We start from the raw sequence: 24,334 nt of genomic DNA, 5'->3' as shown, positions 1-24,334 counted from the left end.
CAGGTTTGGGGGGGCACAGGAGACACCATACTCAGGCCAATTTGGAGTTGTCTCTCCAGTGGCCATAGCCATGGTTACTTAGTGTTCAGGTGGCTAGGACCTGCATGGTGCGGGCCCCTCCCCTGATGAACTGAGGCCAGATACACCTCAGGTTCACCATCAGGCCCTCTGCCCACAGCACTGGAAACAATCCCTTCATATCTCACGGAGGCATGGGTATTTCGTAGTGCAGAGCAGCTGGGGGTGACCAGGCTGAGCACATGCAGGCAGCAACGAAGTGGGCAGGGAACCCCAGAACCCTGCACAGGGCCAAAGTGATAGCACAGTGGTAGGGCGTTTGCCTTACACGTGGCCAACCTAGGACTGACCCGGATTCGATTCCCGGCATCCCACATGGTCTCCCGAGCCTGCCAGGAGTGACTTCTGAGGACAAAGCCAGGAGTAACCCGAGCGCTGCCGAGTGCGGCTCAAAAACCTAAATAGATAAATGAAAAAAAAAAAAAAAAAAAAAAAGAACCCTGAATGACTACATGTGTCCAGCTGTGTCCAATTACAACCTCCCAGCAGTTCTCAGAAGTACACCACACTTGGCCAGTGTTAGTCCAGGACTCATGAGTGTGTAAAGGGTGTCAGTTTCACTGTTTCCTGGGTTGCCTGATTTACTCTCACTTCCATACCCTCCTCTCAACAAAAAGATGTCCAGCACATTGCTCAGGCCTTGTCCTATCAGATGAAGGGGGTGTAGGAAAGGGCATTTCTCTAGGAGCCTAGGTTGCCAGACAGCATCCAGTCACCACGCAGAAATTCCCATCGAGGGGCCAGAGCGATTGCACAGCGGGTAGGACATTTGCTTTGCATGTGGTCGACCCAGGTTCCATTCCTGGCATCCCACATGGTCTCCTGTGCCTGCCTGTCAGGAGTGATTTCTGAGCACAGAGCCAGGAGTAACCCTGGTACACTACTGGATGTGGCCCCAAAACAAAAACAAACAAAAAAGAAATTCCCACTTAGCTAGGGGCTGCATCTGGATCTGAGCCCAGAGCATGAGGAGTCAACTGAGGGAATGGGAAGAGCCCCCGATTCCTGAAGCCACTGGGAATCAGGATGTGAAAGGCTGTCCCTTCTGGCACCCAAGCTCCTCAAGAGAAGCTCAATCAATGTTCTGTCTCATGCAGAACACTGAAGAGAATCTTGGTGGTCTTCCAAATAGTCCATCAATGGCAATGGGAATGATTTGTGAAATTAAATCTGGACAATCTGGTCCTTTGAACTAGAACAGAAAGGTGTTAGAGGGGCCAGAGAGATAGCACAACAGTAGGGCATTTGCCTTGCATGCAAGTGACCCGAGAGGACCTGGTTCAATTTCTGGCATTCCATAATGGGCCCCAGTCTGCCAGAGATTTCTGAATACAGAGCCAGGAGGACTGCTGAGCTCCACTGGTTGTGGCCCAGAAACCAATCAATCAATAAAGTTAAAAAAAAAAAAAAAAGGAGGGGCCGGAGTTATGGTGCAGCGGTAGGGCATGTGCCTTTCATGCAGCTGATCCAGGATGGACTTCGGTTGGATCCCTGGCATCCCATAGTCCCCCAAGCCAGGAGTGATTTCTGAGTTTAGAGCCAGGAGTAACCCCTGAGCGTCACTGGATGTGGCTCCAAAAAAAAAAAGTCCAGAAAGGTGTTGGCTCAGCCTCTTAGCACAGGCAGCTGCTGTCCAAGCTGACTTGACACCAAATGAAAGGCTTGTTTTCCTTGGTGACAATTTGAAGTGGATTATGAATTGGAAATAACTTTCACATTTTTTCTTGTTTTGTTTTTGGGCCACACCTACCCATTATGCTATCATTCTGGCCCCATTTTCTCACGTTTCTAAGTGAATCTTATTCCCACCAGTCAGCTCAGAAGCTTTAACTTGCTGTAAGGAACTCTTTTGAGTGCTCAGCCAACCTCATGCTAACTTCCTTCCAGAAATGGCCTTCCTATAAGGAACATACATGGTTTCCTGCCTGCACCCAGAGGCTCCAGACTCCAGAACCAAGAGCACCAAGTCCTTGGCCAGTTTCTGTGGCACAAACTCACAGGTCCCATTTCCCTTGGGAACCCATCTAATGACCAGAAAAAGATTCTGACCACCTGCCCAGCTAAGGGAGCAACGAAATATGTATCTACTGACAGTGGGGCTACAAACCAATGACAGGCATTTCTCTCTATGTCAACACATAAGCAGTCTAGATGCTGTACCTGGCTATACCCCATGTCTCTGGTTCTAGACTCCCTGGTAAATGTCCTGTGAAGCAGACCCAGACCAGTGAGATAGATGGGTCTGGGCCAGGTGAGAAGGGCTGGTGGCAGAGGGTGACTGTGCTAGTGGTATGAGCAGTCTGCAAAGTGAGGGGTTTTCTTTCTTTTTTTGTTTTTTTAGGATGGCTGGACTCTTTTTTTCTTTTTGGTTTTTTGGGCCACACTCATTTGGTGCTCAGGGGTTACTCCTGGCTAAGCGTTCAGAAATCGCCCCTGGCTTGGGGGGACCCTATGGGACGCCGGGGGATGGAACCTCGGTCCTTCCTTGGCTAGCGCTTGCAAGGCAGCCACCTTGCCTCTAGCGCCACCTCGCCAGACCCTTTTTTAAATTACTTTATTGAAACCATTGTGATCTACAAAGTCCTTCATAGTTGAATTTCAGATATACACTGAGTCAGGGCCATCCCCACCACCAGTGCCAACCTCCTTCCACCAATGATCCCAGCGTGTATCCTATCCCACCACCCTTTGCCCCCTGGCCTGCTAGTATCACAGGCCCATTTAAGTTTAGATTAAGGTGAGGGTTTCTTAAGCATCCAAATAGATGATCTCTCTCATGAGCTCACAAATTATTTTAAAAACTTAGGTATTTTAGATAAAATTTTGGAAGACTTTCAATTTTTTTCTTTTGCTTTTATTACAAGCATATAATATTAATTGGCAAAACACTGAATACAAGCTTCACTATCATAAAATCAAAACATTTAAGTAATATTCCAATAAAGATTTTAGACAAAAACTAGCCACCAATTGTACAAAAGTACACACCAACACAAAGCATAAAAAATGTAAACTTTCAAATGAAACCGTCAAAAATATGTATCTGCGCGGTCATTTCCATCAGCGGCAATAGCTTCCATGTTGCCACACAGACTACTTGACTGCAGTGGCAAGCAAGCGCCAAGAACCCCACTTAACTCCACTTGGGAAAAAACCATTTTCTCATACCCAATTAAGTGGTTGGGATAGACAGTGACACTAATGCTACATACATACAGTTCAGGGGACACACAAACTCTGATTGAGGTTGGAGCAATAGTAGAGTTAAGGAAAGCCTTGCACACGGCCTTGTACATGGCCAAGCTGGGGTTGATCTCACATATGGTCCCCTGAGCCCAGCTAGGAGTGATCCCTGAGCTCAGAGCTAGGAGTAAGCCCTGAGCACTGCTGGATGTGGCACCGAAACAAACAAAACAAAAAGCCCAAAACTTCACCTGTGTCCATCCTTCACACGAACTGTGGGACTCAGTGATGACAGGCGAGGGTGAAGAGCGGGGCTGCACCTCACGCCTGCCAGAGACAGGCTGTCCAAAGAATGGAGTTTGGCAGGTGGTGGTTTCCTAGTCTACTTACCCCAGCTGACTCACTTATGATGTTCAAATACCAAGGCAGAGAAACATATCAGCTTATCACACACTAAGGTCACATGTGCTGTGGTGGAGTGTAAATGATTTCCTGAGGAAGTAGAAATGGGATTTTGTGTGGTTCAGATTTCTGCCCTAAATTTGGTTCAATGTTTTGAGAGCACAACGAATATTCATATACAATGTAGAAATCAGCTGGCTTGTTGCTAGAACATTCACTCCGATGATACTATTTCAAACTGCTGTTAAAGGCCTTCCTGTGCACTTTTGAAGAAAGAAGAAGAAGAAGGAGGAGGAGGAGGAGGAGGAGGAGGAGGAGGAGGAGGAGGAGGAGGAGGAGGAGGAGGAGGAGGAGGAGGAGGAGGAGGAGGAGGAGGAGGAGGAGGAGGAGGAGGAGGAGGAGGAGGAGGAGGAGGAGGAGGAGGAGGAGGAGGAGGAGGAGGAGGAGGAGGAGGAGGAGGAGAAGAAGAAGAAGAAGAAGAAGAAGAAGAAGAAGAAGAAGAAGAAGAAGAAGAAGAAGAAGAAGAAGAAGAAGAAGAAGAAGAAGAAGAAGAAAAAAAAGGAAGTTTCTAAAGACTCCAAATGCCCAAAGTAGCACCATCATGCTTGTGGCTGACACAGGGGCCAGGATAGGGAGTCAAAGCCTGGAGTCTGGGCAGCTATTCTATCATCTTCTCACAGGCCTCACTTAGCTGGCAGCCTTGCTCAGGGCACAGTGCCCTTAGCACTCTCCTCACAGTAGCAATGAAAAGCAAAAACAAATATTCTGAAGTTCCACCTATATTCTCTTTCAACTTAGCGAAATAGATGCTACATCACAACTCAAACATGTCTAAGAAATGAAGTTGGAACAGATTGCACAAAAGCATACTTAATGCTCTTCATGTGTCAAACACACACATACAAAGAAAAGAAGCTTGCAAAACATCTCACAATTTCATTTTATATGCCTGTAAATAAAGCTGGACCACTGAAACCAAACAACTGGATGGGAAAATATGATAGAAGGTTTAAAATAGAATAAATAATCTTATAAAGTTTTCTTTTTTTAACCCCCCAAATCTTAAATTCAATATTATATATTCTATTTGAATTTTTCTATGCTCATGAAAATGGCATCTAGTGAGACAGCATGTGGGATGTCTGGCCCCACTGCAGTCAAAGGTGCTTCCGGAAAGGTAGTGACCAGCATTGTTTCACCAGCATCAACAGGCATGAAAACAACTTCACAGTAACTCCGTCTGCTAAAAATCACGTCGTAGGAGCCAATTACTCAGTGATTCTGGTTTTCATGCTAGGAAATAAATTCAGCCTTTTGGTGTTAAATGAAAACTTGCAAAGATGCTTCCCTCGGATGTAGGCTGGCGTATCTGGGTAAGGCTGCAGTCCGCCAAATAGGCAGGAGGGCTCCCTCTGCATGATGAACTCTTAGAAAAATAGGTACTTTAGCTGCTGAGGTTTCGTCAGGTTCACACGATTACAAAAGCGGGTCGGAGAGGTCAGCAGACAGCTGGAAGAAGGACACAGGCTCCGACTGACAGCCGCCATCTCCTTATTTAAACAGGTCAACTTAGCACCATAGCAAATTCAAGTGATTTCAAAGAGAGCTACAAAGTTACAAATACGGAAGATGAGGCTATCACAGAATTATTGAGTTGAATCTGAACTGTGAACTGAATCCATTTGAATTTGGATGCTCATATTGTTGAACCCTTCCTTCCTTTTGCCACACAGGAAAATACCTACATTCTAATGATACCGACAATATGAACATGTGGTTTGCAGAACGCTTCAGCAGTAATGTTTATTTTGAGGTAGACAGGTAATATTTACTCACACATCTACTCTTTAAACCCTTGTATAGGAACTCTAAAAAGTGATTTGGATGAATAGCAAGCTTAGGTAACTGAATTATCCAAACAGTACTGGGAGTTTAAATAATGAAGGGAATTTTGATCCAATCCTCGCAAATAATGTCTTATGTTTTTAAAAGGCCTTATATTAATATCACTTGAGTCAAAATACTGTTTTTCTGATCATTAATAAGATAAGGTCACATTAGCAGCTGCTTCTGACACTTTATGTAAACAAAACAGAAAGAGAAAAACCAAACAAAAATATAAGTTGAGGAGCCCAACTATAACTTTCAAAAAACAAATTCAAGGAAAGATTCTGGTCACTAAAGTGAAATATTCCAAGAAAATCTAACCCGTAGGCCCCTGAGAGACCCTGTGGGTTAAAAAGGCGGATGGGGGAGGATGTGGGCTTTGCCACCCACAGATCCTAGAACACAGCACCGATTCATCCAGCAGTGCGCCTTCTCCTGACCTTGCCCGCATCCTCCCAGAGGAACAACTGCCTCTGTGCTGGCTGAGGCAGCTCTGCCCCAGGAAGAGGGTAGGCAGGCAGGTGCTGCTAACTCAGTGCAGCCCACCAGGGGCTCTGCAGATCCCCCTTAAGGGTGAATATGGAGGGGAGGTGTGCTAGCACAAACCCCCATCCCACTAGGCAGCCCCTTGCACCGTACTCTGGGCAAAGGAGGGGCCGTGGGCCATGGGAAGAGACTTTCAGAACACGGACTGTTCTGCACATTGGAACCAACCGGTTGCACTGACCTAGCTACCCAACTGGGTGTGTCTGCAGCTGTGTCTGAGTTTGGGAGAGCACTGGGGCTGGGGGATGCCCCCTCCCTGCCCTTGAAGGCCACATGGCAAAGGAGTTGGGGGAGCTGTCGTCTCTGCAATGCCTTGTAACATGGAAAATCCAACACCATGGTTAATCCTAATGTAAATGGAACTCTCTTCTTGTCTGTTTTTAAATTAAAATTCATATATATTCTAAATCTTCAGGAAGCTAAAGGCAACATAAATATCATTCACCAAGAAAAATAGTTTTCTCAATAACTTAGGAAGGATTCAATAAACGTACAAGAATTTGAGACTTATCATGAAACCTAATTTATAACTAACTGAAAAGACCGAGATTCTCCAGACCTTGAAAGCAAGCAAAGGTTATGTGAGGGCAGGTCACCACTGCATCGGACTCTAGTCTTGGACGGAAGCGAGGGGTGAGCACGGGTCAGCAACGCGGGGCTGTGAAGTGTTTCCCGTCATGGAACGTGGTGCTGGTAGTGTCTTATCGAATGTGAATTCTCTCATACAAAAGTTATAAATATTCTCTATTCAGAATGCGGTCCACATGACACCCAGAGGTAACGTTCTCAAGCACGGTGTGGTCCTGCCCGGCCACACGCTCGCTTGCTCGCTCACTCACGTGGGTGCAAGGCCAAGTGCGGTGCCGCTGACCACTCACAGGAGGTCCATCTTGGGTCTGTAGTGCAGCAGGAGCGGCGCCTTCTGTAAGACAGACAGTGCTCAGGACTGGGAGCACCCACAGGGGGCCCTGGAACTGGGATGCTCTCGAGACAGCTGTGTGGGAAAGGCTCCCCACAAGGCTCAGGCTCTGGAGATGGAGTTCTACCACTGCCCATGGGGGCCACTCCCTCCAAGTCTTAGGAGGAGTGAGGCATATGCCACGGTGGTTTCCGAGCGCCTGTGTCTCAGCAACCTGGTAACCGGCCTCTGGAAATGATGGGCATGTCTCACCTTGAATCTCCACCTGGTGACAACCACAAACTTGAGGGTATGGTCCTTGCCCAGAATCTCCTCGTTGCACAGAATGTCCAGCTGGCAGAAAGAGAAGTTATAGACATAACTGAGTATTGAGTGCCCAGCACACAGCAGGGTCTATACCAATGACCATTGAGTTGGCGTAGAGTGCTTCAGTCTATGTCCCACCTGGCGACTCTCTGTCCACCTTTTTTGGCCCTTCTTGATGCAAAGTCCCCAAAGGCTTTTCCTTTTCTTGCCATAGAGCCCACCACCACCAAACACTCTCACCAGATGGTACACTTCTTTTTTTTTTTTTTTTTTTTTTTGGTTTCTGGGTCACACCTGGCAGTGCTCAGAGATTACTCTTGGCTCTGTGCTCAGAAATCACTCCTGGCAGGCTTGGGGGGGGGGGCATATGGGATGCCAGGATTCGAACCACTGTCTGTCCTAGATGGGTTGCATGCAAGGCCCTACCACTGTGCTATCCCTCCGGCCCCAGATGGTACACTTTTAACAACTGATGGGGCTACATGGACATGACCTCATCCCCCAGAGTCCACAATTACCATCAGGGTCATCATAGGTGTTGGTTGTTTTATGTATTGGTCATATATCCATCCTCATGGAATTGTACAGAGTAGTTTAACTGCCCTAAAATTCTTCTGTGATATTGTATGACTGAAAGTCATAAACAACTTTGTAAATGTATATCATGGTGATTCAATTAAAATTTTATTTAAAACACTAATTAAAATTCCTCTGTGTTCCACTTATTCACACCATTTCCTCACCCCCCCCACCCCATTCCACCTCCCCAGCCCACAACCACTGATACATCTGTGTTTCCATAAGACCCTGGTTTGGCTTTTTCAAACTGGTCTTTCTTTTTTTTTTTTTTTTTTTTTTTTGGTTTTTGGGCCACACCCAGCGGTGCTCAGGTGTTACTCCTGGCTGTCTGCTCAGAAATAGCTCCTGGCAGGCACGGGGGACCATATGGGACACCGGGATTCAAATCAACCACCTTTGGTCCTGGATCGGCTGCTTGCAAGGCAAACGCCACTGTGCTATCTCTCCGGGCCCAAACTAGTCTTTCTTAAACACATGAACTTGTTTACTTTCTTTTCTTTTTTGTGTTGGAGCCACACATAGCAGTGTTCAGGGCTGACTTCGAGCTCTGTGCTCAGGGATCCCTTCTGGTGGGGAGTGGGACACCCAATGAGGTGCTGGGGATAGAAACCAGGTCAGCTGGGTGCAAGGAAAACACCCTACCACTGTGCTATTGCTCTGGCCTGTGATTCTATATCTTATCACTTTGCTATGAGAAATCATATCCCTAATAAAATAAAAGTTCAAGGTTGGAATATTCCCATGGGCAAAAACAATTCAGGTCTTAGAATACAAAGCATTTTCAAACATGCACCCAGGAAAGCAAAGAACAAAACTACTCAGGTCTTTTAAATGTAGAGGGAGAGCTACACATGGGCAAAACAAACTATTTTAAGAGTGCCTGCTGAGGGGCCAGAATGATAGTACAAAAAGAAAAAAAAAAGAGTGCCTCCTGAATGTCTCTAGTCTTCATGTACCACTGAGTTTTGATATATGTAGTAAACTGTCGTCTGTCAATTTGAACAATGGTTCACTGCTAGGAGCAGAGTGGGGGAGCGATTTATTGAATTGAATTTATTCAATACAGTATTTGATGGCTCTAAAGCTCAAAAAGCCCATGTATGACAACTCCTCCCACCAGCACAGAGCCAGCAGTAAATCCCAGAGTGATGTGGCACCAAACAAAACCAAACAAAACAAAGAACTCGTTGACACTAATTCTTCAGTCAAGGGGTACCCAGTGAGGGGTACCCTGTCCAGCTTTACCACCAAGAGAAACAGCTTTACTGTTTCCTAACAGTTGCATCAGACGACTGCCCACATCTACATTGGCTGTGGATTTCCCAGATCATTCACTGCCGATTTGCTCTGCAGCCACCTCTTTCTGATTCGTATCTCTCCATTTAGTTAAAAGCAATACGAAAGGGGCCGGAGCAGAGGTGCAAGCAGTAGGGCGTTTGCCTTGTACGCACTAACCTAGGACTAACCTGTGCTTCAATCCGCCAGCATCCCATATGGTCTCCCAAGCCAGGAGCAATTTCTGAGTGCATAGCCAGGAGTAACCCTGAGCATCACTGGGTGTGGCCCCAACTGACCCCCCCCCACCAAAAAAAAAGCAGCATGAAAAAGTAAGACTATAGGACGAGAGAAATCATTCAAAGTACTAGTGTACACCTGGTATGCACAGGCCGACCTAATTTGATCCCTAGCATCCCATATAGTCCCTTAAGCCCACCAAGTGTGATTCCTGAGAGTTGGAGTGTTTGCCTTACATGTAGCTGACCTGGGTTTGGTCCCTGCAGTCTACCAGGGTCCACACCTGACAACCATATTGCACACCACTAGGGATTAAAGCCAGGACCCACCACAAGCAAGGCAAGTGCTCTAGTAAGCTACACTTCTAGTCTACCATATTTGTGTGGGGGTGGGGAGAGGGGGTGTCGGACCACACTTTTAGAAGTGGTCTTTAGGAGATACTCCTGGCTCTGCACTCAGGAATTACTCCTGGCTGTGCTCCAGGGCTCATATGAAATGCCAGAGATTGCATTCAGGTTGGTTGCATGTAAGGCAAATGCCCTACCTGCTATACTATCCCAAATAGCTGCTTCAGTTTTTTTTTTGTCTTGTTTTGGATTTGGTTTTTGGGTCACCCCTGGCAGTTCTTAGGGGTTACTCTGGCTCTAAACTCAAAAATCACACCTGGGTGCCAGAGAGATAGCATAGTGGTAAGATGTTTGCCTTGCACACAGCTGACTCAGGACTGGTGGTGGTTCAAATACCAGCATCCCATATGGTCCCCTGTGCCTACTAAGAGCGATTTCTGAGCACAGAGCCAGGAGTAACCCCTGAGTATTGCTGAGAATGACCCAAAAACAAAGAACAAAAAACAACAACAACAAGAAAAAAAGTAATTGCCCCTGGCAGGCTCAGGGACCATATGGGATGCCAGGAATCGAACCATGGTCCATCCTGTGTTGACTGTGTGCAAGGCAAACGCTCTACCTCTGTGCTATCGCTCTGGCCCCTTTGGTTTAGTTTTTGAGCCACAGCTGTGGCTCACTCCTGACAGGCTAAGGAGCCCATATGGAATGCCAGGGATCAAATCTAGGTCTAGCTGCATGCAAGGCAAACACCTACCTCTTGTACTATTGGTTCCTATATTTTATTTTATTTTTTGTTTGTTTTTTTTTGGGGGGGGGTTACACCCGACAGCGCTCAGGCTCTACGCTGGCTCTACGCTCAGAAATCGTTCCTGGAAGGCTCGGGGGACCATATGGGATGCTGGGATTCAAACTGCCATCCTTCTGCATGCAAGGCAAATGCTTTACCTCCATGCTATTTCTCTGGCCCCAATATATATTTTTTTTGTTTTTGGATCACAACTGGTGGCGCTCAGATGTTACTCCTGGCTCTGCGCTCAGAAATCACTCCTAGGTAGAACAGTGTGGTAGGGCATTTGCCTTGTATGCGGCCAACCTGGAATGGACCCCAGTCCGATTTCTGAGTGGGTGTGACCCCACCCCCCTCCCCCAAAAAGAAATAGCTCCTGGCAGGCACGGGGGACCATATGGGATGCCGGGATTTGAACCACCATCTGTCCTGGATTGGCTGCATGTAAGGCAAACACCATGCTATCTCTCCGGCCCCTATTTTTATTTTTTTCTTTAATTCTCACAACTATTATGTTATGTATATATCTACCCACTCACTCACTTACCTGTCACCTATGGACTTCTATCATTTACATCTATTTACTACTTATCCATCCATCTATCATCTATCATTTATCATTTACCAGCCACCATGTACCTATAAATTTGTCCATCCATCCATCTATCCACCCACCTACCCATCCTTCCTTCCAACCACTTGTAAAATTTAAGAACAGAATTTCTCTTTATAATTAAATATATTGACCACTGTATAAAATAATCATATACCTGCCTGCCCTATGCTTTCATCTATGAGCAGTGAGTTTCTCATGTTCATCAAATGTGGCCTATCATTATCCTCACTGCTATTTCCTATCATAGCATCTGGGAATAAAATACACAAAGAATGGGGCCGGAGAGATAGCATGGAGGTAAGGCGTTTGCCTCTCATGCAGGAGGTCATCGGTTCGAATCCCGGCGTCCCATATATGGTCCTCCCGTGCCTGCCAGGAGCAATTTCTGAGCCTGGAGCCAGGAATAACCCCTGAGCACTGCCGGGTGTGACCCAAAAACCACAAAAAAAAAAAAAAAAAATACACAAAGAACTTTAGAAGTATGATTGCACAAATAAATGACTTGTCAGAATTTGATTTTAAGGTTCAGCTATTACCTCATTGAAAGATGAAAGGTTAAGCTTTTTGGCGATGAATTTCTTTAGATGTAGGACTGTTGCTTGAGCTGAGCAGCGGATCCATTTCCGTTTCAAACCCCGCAATTTGCTGCTATTGCATTCCAGACAGATGCTCACCTTTTAGAGAAAGGACACAGCAGATGGTTCTACCAGGATAGTTGTTAACTATCTGTTAATTCCATTAAATCCAAAAGCACTTACTTTTTGTTTTATTTTGGGGCCACATCTGGCAATGCTCAGGGATCACTCCTGGCAGGGCTCAGGAGATCATATGGGGTTTTGGAGATTAACCCATGTTGGCTGCATGCAAGGTAAGAGCCCTACCCACTGTATTATTCCTCCAGTCCCAAGAGCACTGACTTAGTTAAAATCAGAAGTCCATTTTGATTTAAGAACAGGAGAAAGGGGCCGGAGCAATGGCACTGCGATAAAGCGTTTGCCTTGCACACAGCCAATACAGGACAGACCCCAGTTCAAATCAAGGTATCCCATATGTCTTCTGAGCCTGCCAGGGGCGATTTCTGAGCACAAAGCCAGGAGTAAGCTCTGAGTGCTGCCAGGTGTGACCCCAAAACAAAACAAAACAGAACAGGAGAAAAACAATTTCAGTTCAATGATGTTATGCATATTAACCTTAAACTCTTTTGGGGGAGGGTCACACCCAGCAGCGTTCAGGGGTTACTCCTGGCTCTATACTCAGAAATCACTCCTGGCAGGCTCAGGACCATATGGGATTGCTGAGACTAGAACCACCGACTTTGTGCATGAAAGGCAAACGCTTGGGCCGGGCAGTGGCACTAGAGGTAAGGTGCCTGCCTTGCCTACGTTAGCCTTGGATGGACCGCGGTTTGATCCCCCGGTGTCCCATATGGTCCCCCAAGCCAGGAGCAACTTCTGAGTGCATAGCCAGGAGTAACCCCTGAGCATTACCAGGTGTGGCCCAAAAAACAAAAAAAAAAAAAAAAAAGAAAGGCAAACGCTTTACCTCCATGCTATCTCTCCGGCCCCAACCTTAAACTTTTTATTGCTTGTTTGCTATCTAATAAAATATAACCTAACTCTACTATTATTAATTCCAACTTCTGTTTTTTGGGGCCATACCCAGAAGTACTTGGGATACTTCCAGCTCAGTGCCTAGGGTATTATGCATGTATCAGTGATCCTAAAACTTACGTATGCAAAACAAGTATTCCAGCCCTTGGCACCAGTCTCAATAAATTCTATCTTATGAACGCAGTACTTAAAATCGTGTGTAAGCAGGGCTGAAGAGATAGCATTTTATTTTATTTATTTTTGGGTTTTTGGGCCACATCCAGCGGTACTCAGGGGTAACTCCTGGCTCTGTGCTCAAAAATCAATCCTGGCACACTCGGACCATATGGGATACTGGAATCAAACCCAGGTCCATTCCGGGTCTGCCATGTACAAAGCCCTACCACTGTGTTATCTCTCCAGCCCCCTCATATGGTCTTCTAAGCATTGCCAGGAGTGATTTCTAAATAAAGAGCCAGGAATAAGCTCTGAGCAACACCGGGTGTGATCCCAAAACAGAACAAAGCAAAACAAATTTAGAAAAAGCAGCAGAGGGCTGAAGAATCATACAAGAATGTCAGGTTAATGACAGATAATTTTCTGAACAATCCTGCTCAGGAAATTACCTCAAATAAATATGAAGGCAAACAGGGCCGGAGAGATAGCATGGAGGTAAAGCGTTTGCCTTGCATGCAGAAGGATAGTGGTTCGAATCCCGGCATCCCATATGGTCCCCCGAGCCTGCCAGGAGCGATTTCTGAGCGTAGAGCTAGGAGTAACCCCTGAGCGCTTCCGGGTGTGACCCAAACCAAAAGAAAAATACTTGGAAAACTAGTCATTTCTAACATATTAATATAAATATGGAGGAAAAACTACCAACTAAAAAGGTAAGATAAATGTCAGAGACCAAAAAGTGAAAGTTGTTTTTTTTTTTGGGGGGGGGCACACCCGGCGATGCTCAGGGGTTACTCCTGGCTGTCTGCTCAGAAATAGCTCCTGGCAGGCACGGGGGACCCTATGGGACACCGGGATTCGAACCAACCACCTTTGGTCCTGGATCGGCTGCGTGCAAGGCAAACACTGTTGTGCTATCTCTCCGGGCCCAAAGTGAAAGAATTTTAATAAAAGTACTGAAAGACTTTAGAGGAAAAACCTAGAAAATGAAGGAAAAACAAAGTTTAAGAAATAATGACAAAAAAAAAAAAAAAAAAAAGAAAGAAAAAATGACAGTGAATTTTCCCCACCATGATAAAAGAAAATAAACAGCCAAATTCAGGAAGCAAAGGAATCTAAATAATAATAAAAAAAAAAAAGAATCTAAATAAAAGAAAGAAGGGCTGGTGGGGCCAGAGCAATAGCACAGCAATAGGATTTTTGCCTTGCACAGGCTGACCTGGGGCAAACCCAGGTTTGATCCCCGGTTTCCCATATGGTCCCCCAAGCCTGCCAGGAGCGATTTCTGTGCACAGAGCTAGGAGTATAAACCCTGAACACTGGCAGGTGTGACCCAAAAACAAAAACAAACAAAAAAAGGGCTGGAAAAATACTAGGATGCTTATCTTGAATGCAGCTGATCTGAATTTAATTCCTGGTACACTATGGTCCCCAAACTCTGCCAAGAGTGATCCCTTGGCACCATGAGGTACGGCTCAAACACCAAGCCAAAGTAAAAAAAAAAAAAACACATAGGAAAGACTATCAACATTGATGCTGTGGACCAAGACAGCAGGCAGGAAAGGGGGCCCAATATCTAGAAATCTGGTCTCTCCCCAAGGTACTAGCAGGAGACAACCAACTTGATCATCATCTTGGGAGCTAAAAATGAAAGCCATGCAAAAAAGGAATAGAAAGTATGACTAGAAGCGTCTTATCTAAATCACTCCTGGCAGGCTGGAGAGATAGCATGGAGGTCATGCATAAGGTCGGTGGTTCAAATCCCGGCATCCCATAGGATCCCCTGAGCCTGCCAGGAACAATTTCTGAGCGTAGAGCCAGGAGTAACCCCTGAGCGCTGCCGGGTGTGACCCCCCCAAAAAACAAAAAAAAAAAAATATCTCCGACAAGGATCCTAGGTTTGAGTCCAGATTCTAAAATAAATAGCTATGGCAATGGGACTACTATACAGAGAGTGCAGAGTATGAACTTTCTTCTTTTCTAGTGAAAAGTTTTGAAGTGAGTAGATTAAAGTGATTAGAATAAAGTTGGTCCTTGGGATTTTTGGATCCAGAAGGTATAGACATTTCATCATCTGCATCATCTCTCCACTTGGTCCTTGTTGCAAGTCAGCCCCTGAAGAGGTTGACTGATGGAGGGATGGAGGATGAGGTCTTTCCCCTCCAGCTCGGAGCACGCATCTGCCACCCTGTCCAGCCGACGGTTCTGAGGTGAAACGGCGGGTAAACAGCTCGCAGACAGTCAGGCTTGTGGAAATATTAGCTTTATTCGGTGGACAAGACTGAAGTCCAAAGACTCAGCATAAGTTCCAGCCAAAAGCCTCTCGCCTTCCACAGATCCTTGTTTTTATCCCCCAGAATCAGGTACCACCCAATGGTGGGATCAGATAAGTACCACCCTAGGGTGGGGGCAGAATGCCAGGTCACACCCTAGGGTAGGGCACAATCACGATCAGGGTAGGGTCAGTAACATAATAATCCCCTAAAATATTTACATACACAACAATCCTGACTGAGAAAAGTACCCTCCAGAGATCCCAGCACTGGTTTTGTTTTTTTTTTAATCACATTTTATGAGACAAACCAAACCAAACAAAAAAAAGCATCGTTTACTTAATAGATAGACAGGAATAACTTCCTTAGCAACGAAGGATGTGGCCCCAAAACAGAAACAAAAACAAAAAACAAAAAAAGAAAAGTGGGGCCGGGCGGTGGCGCTAAAGGTAAGGTGCCTGCCTTGCCTGCGCTAGCCTTGGACGGACCGAGGTTCGATCCCCCGGTGTCCCATATGGTCCCCCAAGCCAGGAGCAACTTCTGAGCGCATAGCCAGGAGTAACCCCGAGCGTTACTGGGTGTGGCCCAAAAACCAAAAAAAAAAAAAAAAAAAAAAAAAAAGAAAAGTAAGGAGACATCTTGTACCTGTTCATCACTTCTATGATAGTCATTGTCTTCTTCCTGCTTCTCCTCTGCAGCTTCTTTGTGGGAACTGTCGTCTGCTTTGGTTTCACCTTTTAGCAAAAACAGAAACTGTGTTATGAAAGTTCAACTCTGTGTTGAGCTGCAATATTTTAGGGAGGGGAGGTGGAGTAATACCCATTGATACTCAGGGCTTATTCCTGCTCTGTGCCCAAGAATTACTACTGGTGGTGGGGTTGGATAGAAAACAGTGAGTAGAGTGCGTGCCCTGCATGCAGTGTTCTTGGTGTACCCGAGCACTGCCAGTAGAGTGCATAATCAGAAGTAACCCCGAGCATTGCCAGATGTGCCCTCAAGGCGCTCCAGGAACCATAAGGGGTGACAGGGATTGAATCCAGATGAGTTGTGTGCAAGGCAATGCAACCCACTGTACTACTGCGTTGTATTTAAATTTTTTTTTCGCTCGTTTATTTTTTGGGTCACACCCAGCGGTGCTCAAGGGTTTCTCCTGGTACTGTGTTCAGAAGTCGCTCCTGGCAGGCACAGGTACCATATGGGATGCCAGGATTCAAATCGGAGTCCATTCTGTGTTGGTTGCGTGCAAGGCAAATGCCTTATCGCTGTGCTAATCACTCCAGCCCTATATATTTAAATTCTAATACTATGGTGCACGCTTTGCACACGCTGGCCCAAGTTTGACCCCTGGCACCATAAATGGTCCCCTGAGCCTTGCCAGGACCGATCCCGGAACAGAGAGAGAGCCAAGAGTAAGCTCTGGGTGCAGCTCCTAAACTAACAATCTGTCCCCACAGTCCATAACAACCCAACCAACCAACATCAGAAAAAAAAGACACAAACCAACCAACCAAACAACCCATACTATACTCAAAAGCTCTATATTAAAAGAGACCCAGTAAAAATTTGACCCAGTCAGGGGTGCCTCCCACCAGTATCACAGAACAGAGCTCTTGGGGTGCGTGGGAGGGAAGGTCAGGTGCTGAGGTACCTATTATCGACCTGATCTGTGGGAGGAACACAGACTGGAGGGGTGGTAAACAGCCTGACCAGCACTGGCTCTATCAGGAGGACCCACTGTAAGGTGAGCCCTCAATGGTTTCCACTGCCTTTTTTGGGCAGGAGAAAATCCTGCAATGCGTGTCGATTATTCTTGGGAACCATATGTGAAGCTGGGGATCAAACCTGGGTTGGTCAGACCCAAGGCAAGCACCCCGCCTGCTGTACCTGCTCCAGTCTCCCAGTGCTGCTCCTAACAAGAAGACTTTACCTTGACTCCCAAACCCTGAGCAGCATCTTGGCTGCCACCCTCCGGGGCCTCAGATACAGCCCCCAGTGGAAAATGGGGACCACCTCCTTCCTCAGACTCTCAGAAACAGGCATTTTGGAGACAATGGCAGCAAGAGTCTAAAAACCTCCCACTAACTTTCAGATGCATTCATCTCCCATCAGAGTTCCCTATGTCCCTGACAGCCCTTCATACCATTCCGATGGGAATCCAGGTGCTGCTTTGCAGAACATGTCTCCCCCTTCATGTCTCCAGGCACTTCCATGCCCAGCTTGTGGTAGAACTCCCTCTGTTTTCTCATTTCCGCTATCAAAAATCAGTAAGACAGTTGTTAGCCCGAAGTAACCCACAGATCCCTCACAATTCTGTTTACAAGTGCAACATGAAGAGAACAGGTTTGGATGGTGAAACCCACAAACAAGTCTGAACTGGGTCGTCCCCCCTGTAAGGTGAACCTAGCAGCTTATTGAGACCCCAACAGTCACCACAAAAGATGGGAGGATCTGGGGCCGGAGAGATAGCATGGAGGTAAGGCGCTTTTGCCTTTCATGCAGGAGGACGGTGGTTCGAATCCCAGCATCTCATATGGTCCCCTGAGCCTGCCAAGGGCGATTTCTGAGCAGAGCCAGGAGTAACCCCTGAGCGTTGTCAGGTGTGACCCAACCCCCCCCCCCCAATAATAATAAAAAAAAAAAGATGGATCTGAGTCCAGCAGAAATCCAATGGAGAAGCTGCTTTCAGAATTTCTTGTATAATCTCTTGACCTTATTTGCATCGGTCACTAGATTGCTGGTTAAATTATGTTTTATATGTATGAATTTTGTTTTATTTTATGCCCCACTACGAACAGAAAATGTTGTATCTAACTTTAGTGGTTTAGTATCAGTTTGCACAATTCTGGGGAAATGCATAATGTTGCTAAGAGTTTTGAATGTTCTCAGGGGCTGGAGTCTGCCTTGCAAGAGCTAACCTAGGACGGATCAACATATGGTTTCCCCCAACAAGCCAGGCACAATTTCTGAGCTCATAGCCAGGAGTAACCCTAGCGTCACTGGATGTGGCCCAAAAACAAGAGTTTTAAAAGTTCTCAGCTTTCTCAATTGCTGAGATGATGTTTGATTGTGTATATTATGTAGCGATTTATTCTCAAATTATATTTGCAAAAAATGTTCTAACCTCTTTGTCCACAGAAGTCTATGGAAAAGGAACTTGGATACAGAATGATAGCACAGGGTTAAGGTGTTTGCCTTACACACGGCCAACACGGGATGGATCCGGGTTCAATCCCCAGCATTCCATATGGTCCACTGAGCCTGCCAGGAGTGATTTCTGAGCACTGAGACAGGAGTAACTCTGAGCACCACTGGGTGTGGCCCCAAAACAAACGAACAATAAAGAATGTTTTAGCAAACTTATTTTCATCTGCAGAAATGTTCTTGTGATTTTGTTTAAGGAACTTTATGAAAAGGAACTTGAATGTTCTAAACTTGTATTACAGTGCTTTGTGCAAAAATATTTAAGAATTTTCAAATTAAATTTATCTGCAGAAAGGTTCTAATGTTATATTCAAAGAACATATGAAAAAATTAGTGATATGTATACGATATGGAAAAGGCTGATTGTTTTGAGAATGTGGTATACTATTTAAACTTTGATGCTTTGATTCTGATCTGGGGTTCCAGACTCTGGTGGAGAAAAGTGGAACAAATCTTTTGTAACTCTTCTCATTTTTTGTTTTTTTTTTTGTTTAAAACAGAAATGGTGGGGCCGGAGAGCTAGCACAGCGGTAAGGAGTTCGCCTTAGATGCGGAAGGACGGTGGTTCAAATCCCGGCATCCCATATGGTCCCTCGTGCCTGCCAGGAGCGATTTCTGAGCATAGAGCCAGGAGTAACCCCTGGGCGCTGCCGGGTGTGACCCAAAAACCAAAAATAAATAAATAAATAAATAAATAAATAAATAAATAAACAAACAAACAAATAAATAAATAAAAGAGATAGCATGCAGGAGGATGGTGGTTTGAATCCGGGCATTCCATACGGTCCCCTGAGCCTGCCAGGAGAGACAAGAATAACCCCTGAGGGCTGCTGGGTGTGACCCAAAAACCAAAATAAATAAAACAGAAATGGTGGAACTGTAAGGTGAACCTAGGTAAAAGCCTAAACAAAAGGTGGTCTGACTTACTTTTCCCAGTAACATCTTTTGATATGTAAAGCCCACTGGTTAAGTTACTTTTGTATCTGACTTGACCTTCTCCCTCCTGATTGGGGTTTGCGGGGAGAGTGTGGGGAAGGAGGCAGGGCGGGAGGGAGGGAAAGAGTGCAGAGAGAGAGCACAGAGCAGAGAGAGACCATGAAGCAAAAAGCAAGCCGACTCTTTTGACTGGCTAGGTATTATTTCTCCACTGCTACCCTACTGCTTCATCAGACCCATCCACCTAATGGGTTAGAAACACAGTGCCTGGACAGTCTCATCAACTTGATGGAGTATAATGATGGCTCCCCAAGGTGACCCTTCTCCCTTGGTCGGTCAAAATGGCAAACCCTTGAACCTCACTGCTGACACCAGGACAGTTCATTCTTCCCGCCACACACAGCAGCCTCATGTTCAGAATGGCCACTGTCCTATCATAGCCATGCAGACCCCTCCTAGCGGAGACCTAGTGGGTGGCCTAATAGTTGTCACTTGTCTGAGGACACAGTACCCAAAGGCAGTGCTGGCTGGGACAGGAAGGGAGCCTGGGTGTCCCTGCTGGGGGAAAGGGCCCTTGGGATCTGCTGGCCATGGCAGCTGAAACAAACCTGAGGGATATGTGGATGGTTCCCCATAGTGGACAATCTCTGTGGAACAGATGATCATCTTAGGGTGCCCTTTGCTCTCCTAAGTGGAGGGTTCCCAAGGCCTTAGCCTGGGGTCAGTACAAGAGGAGTCAGAGAGGAGCTGAAGAGATAATATAGCAAGTAGGGCTTTGCCTTGCATGCAGCTGACCCAAGTTCGACCTCCAGCATCCCATATGGTTTCATCAAGAATGATTCCTGAATTCTTAGCACAGAGTTAAGAGTAATCCAGGAGCACCATTGAGTGTGAGCCCCCCCCCTCCCATCAAAAGCAAAAAGCAAACCCAAGAGGCTGGACAGAAGGGCCAGGAGGAAAAGCAGGTACTTCCATGGAAAGGCAGCTGCTACCTAAGAGTATGTTCCGATCCTGTCCTGAAGACTGGTCATCACTCAGGCCCAGGTGACAGGATATAAAGAAAACTGAAATCGAAGTTGCTCAAACCAATGATCAGATTTGAAAAAAAAAAAAAAAAAAAAAAGAACAACATGTAGCAGATTGGGCGAGGCTATAGCCTGCTTCACTTCCCTCTTTCTGTGCACTCTAGGTGGTGGGAGACATTTGGGGTGAGGCCAGGATCCTACACAAGCCCACTCTGCAGGAACCAAAGGTACTGTGAGCATTGGGAATGCATGTTGCCTTTTCAAGAGGGTGCCATACAGAAGCCCAATGCAGCATATGTCAGAAGGACAGATGAGCCCTCACAGTACACTCATGGGAAATATCAATAGTCATATTCCATGTTAGGTATGTCTTTTAGTTTACTAGATTACAGTAGGGAGAGATGTCATTCCCTCTCATGGGAAAAATGCTAATATTACCTGTTGGTGAGACCAACCCACTTCTGGGAAGGGTCTATGGAAGATAACCAAAGGGTTGTCTCAGGGCAGGAAGAGCATGGAGAGGAAGATTGGGGGATTTCAGTGAGAAGGCGCAGCAGAAGTAGGCAGGATGGAGAGATGGCAGATTCAGGATTAAATTCAGGGTAAGCTTATGGGGCTTGCTTAAAAGGTTTAAGCTTAGAAGCCACACATGGTGGCTAGGGCCTTGAATAAAGATGATGTCTCCTGACATCTGACTCCTATGGGTCAGTTCCTTGCCGCTACCCTGAACCCTGAGACTCACAGGATGGAAGGGGATGCAGAAGCCTGGCCCGGTCTAGCAGAGAAAGGCCTCCCTTCCATCACCATCCACAACCAACCAGAACTCAATAATTAATATGTAATTCTACAGTATGTACATGTGAGAGATGGTAATTTGAAACTTTTCAGGAAATGTAAAAACAAAACAAAAGTAACCCCCCCACCCCCCCGCACACACACACAGAGTAAGCATTTGTGGGACCAGAAAGGTAAGTGAAGGGAGTGGAGAACACATCTTGCATCTGAGGCTCCATAACTGATCATGGTGGTACATGATGTCCTATCCCTACCCCTTTGGCTCTTGAGGAGCTTGCATCACTGGCCACTCTACTACAGCTGGGAGTAGCCCTTGATGTCTGAGCACTCTGGGGAAGTCCCTTTCTCTAAGATGAACCACCGAGGAGGATTCAGTAATCAATAGAGCCAATGAAGGAGCTTTAAGAGGTATGAACCCAGAACCTTATCCACATAAAGATAAATCAGAAACAGAGACAAGTACTAAGTGTCCACCCCACCCCCAGAGCCAGCCCAGTCCGAAGAAGACCACTACAATCCCCCACCACATGGGCCAGCCTCATGTGACACATTCATCTAGCCGGAAAGTTCAGTGTGTGGGAGAACTGCCCTGCCCAGTGCTGGCATTCACGCAACAGGCAGAGCCAGTTCAGGGAGTAGTTAGCATGTCCCCACCGTAAGTGAAGGATGGTGTATCCCTACAGTGTACTCTAGAAGTGAGCAGGTGTGTCCAGAAAGACAATTTAAAGACAATGATGGTGGAGCCAGAGAGATAGTATGGAGGTAAGGCATTAGCCTTGCATGCAAAAGGACGGTGGGTGATTCAAATCCTGGCATCCCATATGGTCACCTGAGCCTGCTGGGGGTGATTTCTGAGCATAGAGCCAGGAGTAACCCCTGAGCACTGCCGGGTGTGACCCAAAAACCAAAAGCCAAAAAAAAAAAGACAATGATGGTTCAATCCATATAACCCTCAAATGTCAATTTCTTCTTTTGATTTTTTTCCGTCCAACCCTTTAAAGATGTCCAAGATTGGTCTGGACTCATGGGAAAACAAAACAGGCAGTGCAGACTGGGTATTAGAACTGACTGCACTAAGCAACAAAGAGGCATGAACAAGAACAACAGATTCACAGATCCTAGCAAATCACACATGCTCATCTACACCCAAGAGCATGTGAGAAATCTGTCTGATTCTGCCTCTACTCAAAAGAAGCAGCAAAGGGGGCCACAGTGATAGCACAGCAGTAGGGCATTTGCCTTTCACGTGGCCGATCTAGGACGAATTTGGTTTGATCTCTGGTGTCCCAAATGGTCTCCCAAGCCTGAGCGCATAGCCAGGTGTAACCCCTGAGTGTCACCGGGTATGGCCCAAAAACCAAAAAAAAGAAGCTGCAGCAAACACCTCCCATGGGCCCCGGAGGGATGGTGGGTCAATATGGAGGTCCCACTGCTCACAGGGGCTGATAATTGCTGCCCAAGTGCAAGTCAGCTGTTGGCATGAGGGAAAGGAAGCAGGTGAAGTAGCAGAGCCTAAGGCACATGTCAGATATAAAGATGCTGCCTCGAGGATACAGCTTTTAGAACTGCAAAAGAAAAGGAAACAACAAATCACAGAAGCAATTTTGCACTAATAAGGAAAGAGGAAAAAGTCACCAGCAACAGTGCATCAGGGAGACACCAATGTCCACGGCCTCAAGTCACACAGGGATATGGAAGGACTTCTGGGGGTGTCCTCATCATCCTTGGAGAGGCAAGTCCAAGTCTAAGGGGACCAGGAGGGAGTAAGATGTGTCTGGACTATCTGGAAGAGCAGAAGTCAAGGTCTGGTCTCAGAAGTCAAGTTTCTGACTGCTGGTACCACAAAGAAACGGTATCCGTCAAGTGTCAGCAATATTAAAACAAAAGGACTTTTTATTCCTATAGTATCATTATTACTACTATTGTTATTGGGTTTTTTTGGCCATACCGAGTGATGTTCATGGGTTTCTCCTTGCTCTGCACTCAGAAATTACCCTTGGCATTGCTCAGGGAACCCATCTGGGATGCTGGAGATCAAAGCTGGGTTGGCCATATACAAGATAAACAAACGCTTTATCTGCTGTACTATTGCTCTGGTCCCTCACTAAATTATATTTTTCTGGGTCTCTCAAGTGGATGCCAAGAGGACCCTCCTGGTGACTAAGAGCCAATCAGGCCAGTGTTTCAAAAGCTGAGCCCAAAGCTGCAGAATTGTATGGGCAGTGGCAGGGCGCTGGGGAACATTTGGTACAGGGGACTGGACCAAATCAAGTACCTCAATCACCAAATGATTTCTCCCACCCCTGTTTATTGAAAACATAAAAGTGGAGCCAGAAAATCTTCCAGGAAATGGTTACACCATTATTCCCACAGCTCAGCATCCTCATCCCGTACCCCTTACTTTTTTTTTTTTTTTTTTTTTTTGGTTTTTGGGCCACACCCGGCGGTGCTCAGGGGTTACTCCTGGCTGTCTGCTCAGAAATAGCTCCTGCAGGCACGGGGGACCATAAGGGACACCGGGATTCGAACCAACCACCTTTGGTCCTGGATCAGCTGCTTGCAAGGCAAACACCGCTGTGCTATCTCTCTGGGCCCACCCCTTACTCTTGTGTCCTCGTCCCTCACCTCTCACTGTCCTCATTCCTCAGCCCTCACTCCTGTGTCTCTCATCCCTGACTTACAGAAGAACTCTCATGGAAGGCAGATGCTGCACTGCCAACGAACAAAAGACAAACTGGATCAGAAAAACGACACAGATAACAGCACAAGCAAATACTTGACATAGAGATCACTATCACTGGTTGGGTTCTTTTTTTGGGGTGGGGGAAGGAACCCGGTGGTGCCCAGGGCTAACTCCTGGCCCTGCACTCAGGAATCAATTCTGGTGGGAATCATAAATTGCCAGCAAACATGGGTTGGCTGCATGCAAAACAAGTACCCTCCCCACTGTACTATTGCTGCAGCCTCCTGCTTGGGTTTTGAAAGGTTTTTGCATCACATTCTCACAAGGAAAAACTAATGATAATTCCAGATGAAGGGGGCATAGACTTAGACCAAACATCAGAAACTGGACCACAACCTACACCTGCTGGTACACAGATTCACTCAGGATGATGTGGTCTTCTGCCTCAAGAAACCTGAACATTCTAGACTAATTACTTATTAGTGTTGAATAT

At 46.3% G+C, this 24,334-nt stretch overlaps 1 protein-coding gene across 2 annotated transcripts in view; it reads right to left on the bottom strand.

Moving 5' to 3' along the window:
- Nucleotides 1–5,440: 5,440 nt before the first annotated feature.
- The window catches only part of PCGF3 (polycomb group ring finger 3), a 41,295-nt gene continuing 22,401 nt past the window's right edge, over nt 5,441–24,334 (bottom strand). For both annotated transcript variants that reach the window (XM_049789742.1, XM_049789743.1), the window contains exons 7-11: nt 17,342–17,452; nt 15,847–15,935; nt 11,702–11,839; nt 7,268–7,348; nt 5,441–7,018 (exon numbers count right to left, since the gene is read on the bottom strand). In XM_049789742.1, coding sequence (XP_049645699.1) covers nt 6,971–7,018; nt 7,268–7,348; nt 11,702–11,839; nt 15,847–15,935; nt 17,342–17,452 — 467 coding nt within the window. In that variant the 3' untranslated portion in view covers nt 5,441–6,970. The remainder of the gene's footprint in view (nt 7,019–7,267; nt 7,349–11,701; nt 11,840–15,846; nt 15,936–17,341; nt 17,453–24,334) is intronic.

Source organism: Suncus etruscus, chromosome 16, assembly GCF_024139225.1.
Source record: "Suncus etruscus isolate mSunEtr1 chromosome 16, mSunEtr1.pri.cur, whole genome shotgun sequence".
NCBI lineage: Eukaryota > Metazoa > Chordata > Mammalia > Eulipotyphla > Soricidae > Suncus > Suncus etruscus.
This window is presented reverse-complemented; position numbering and strand designations above follow the sequence as displayed.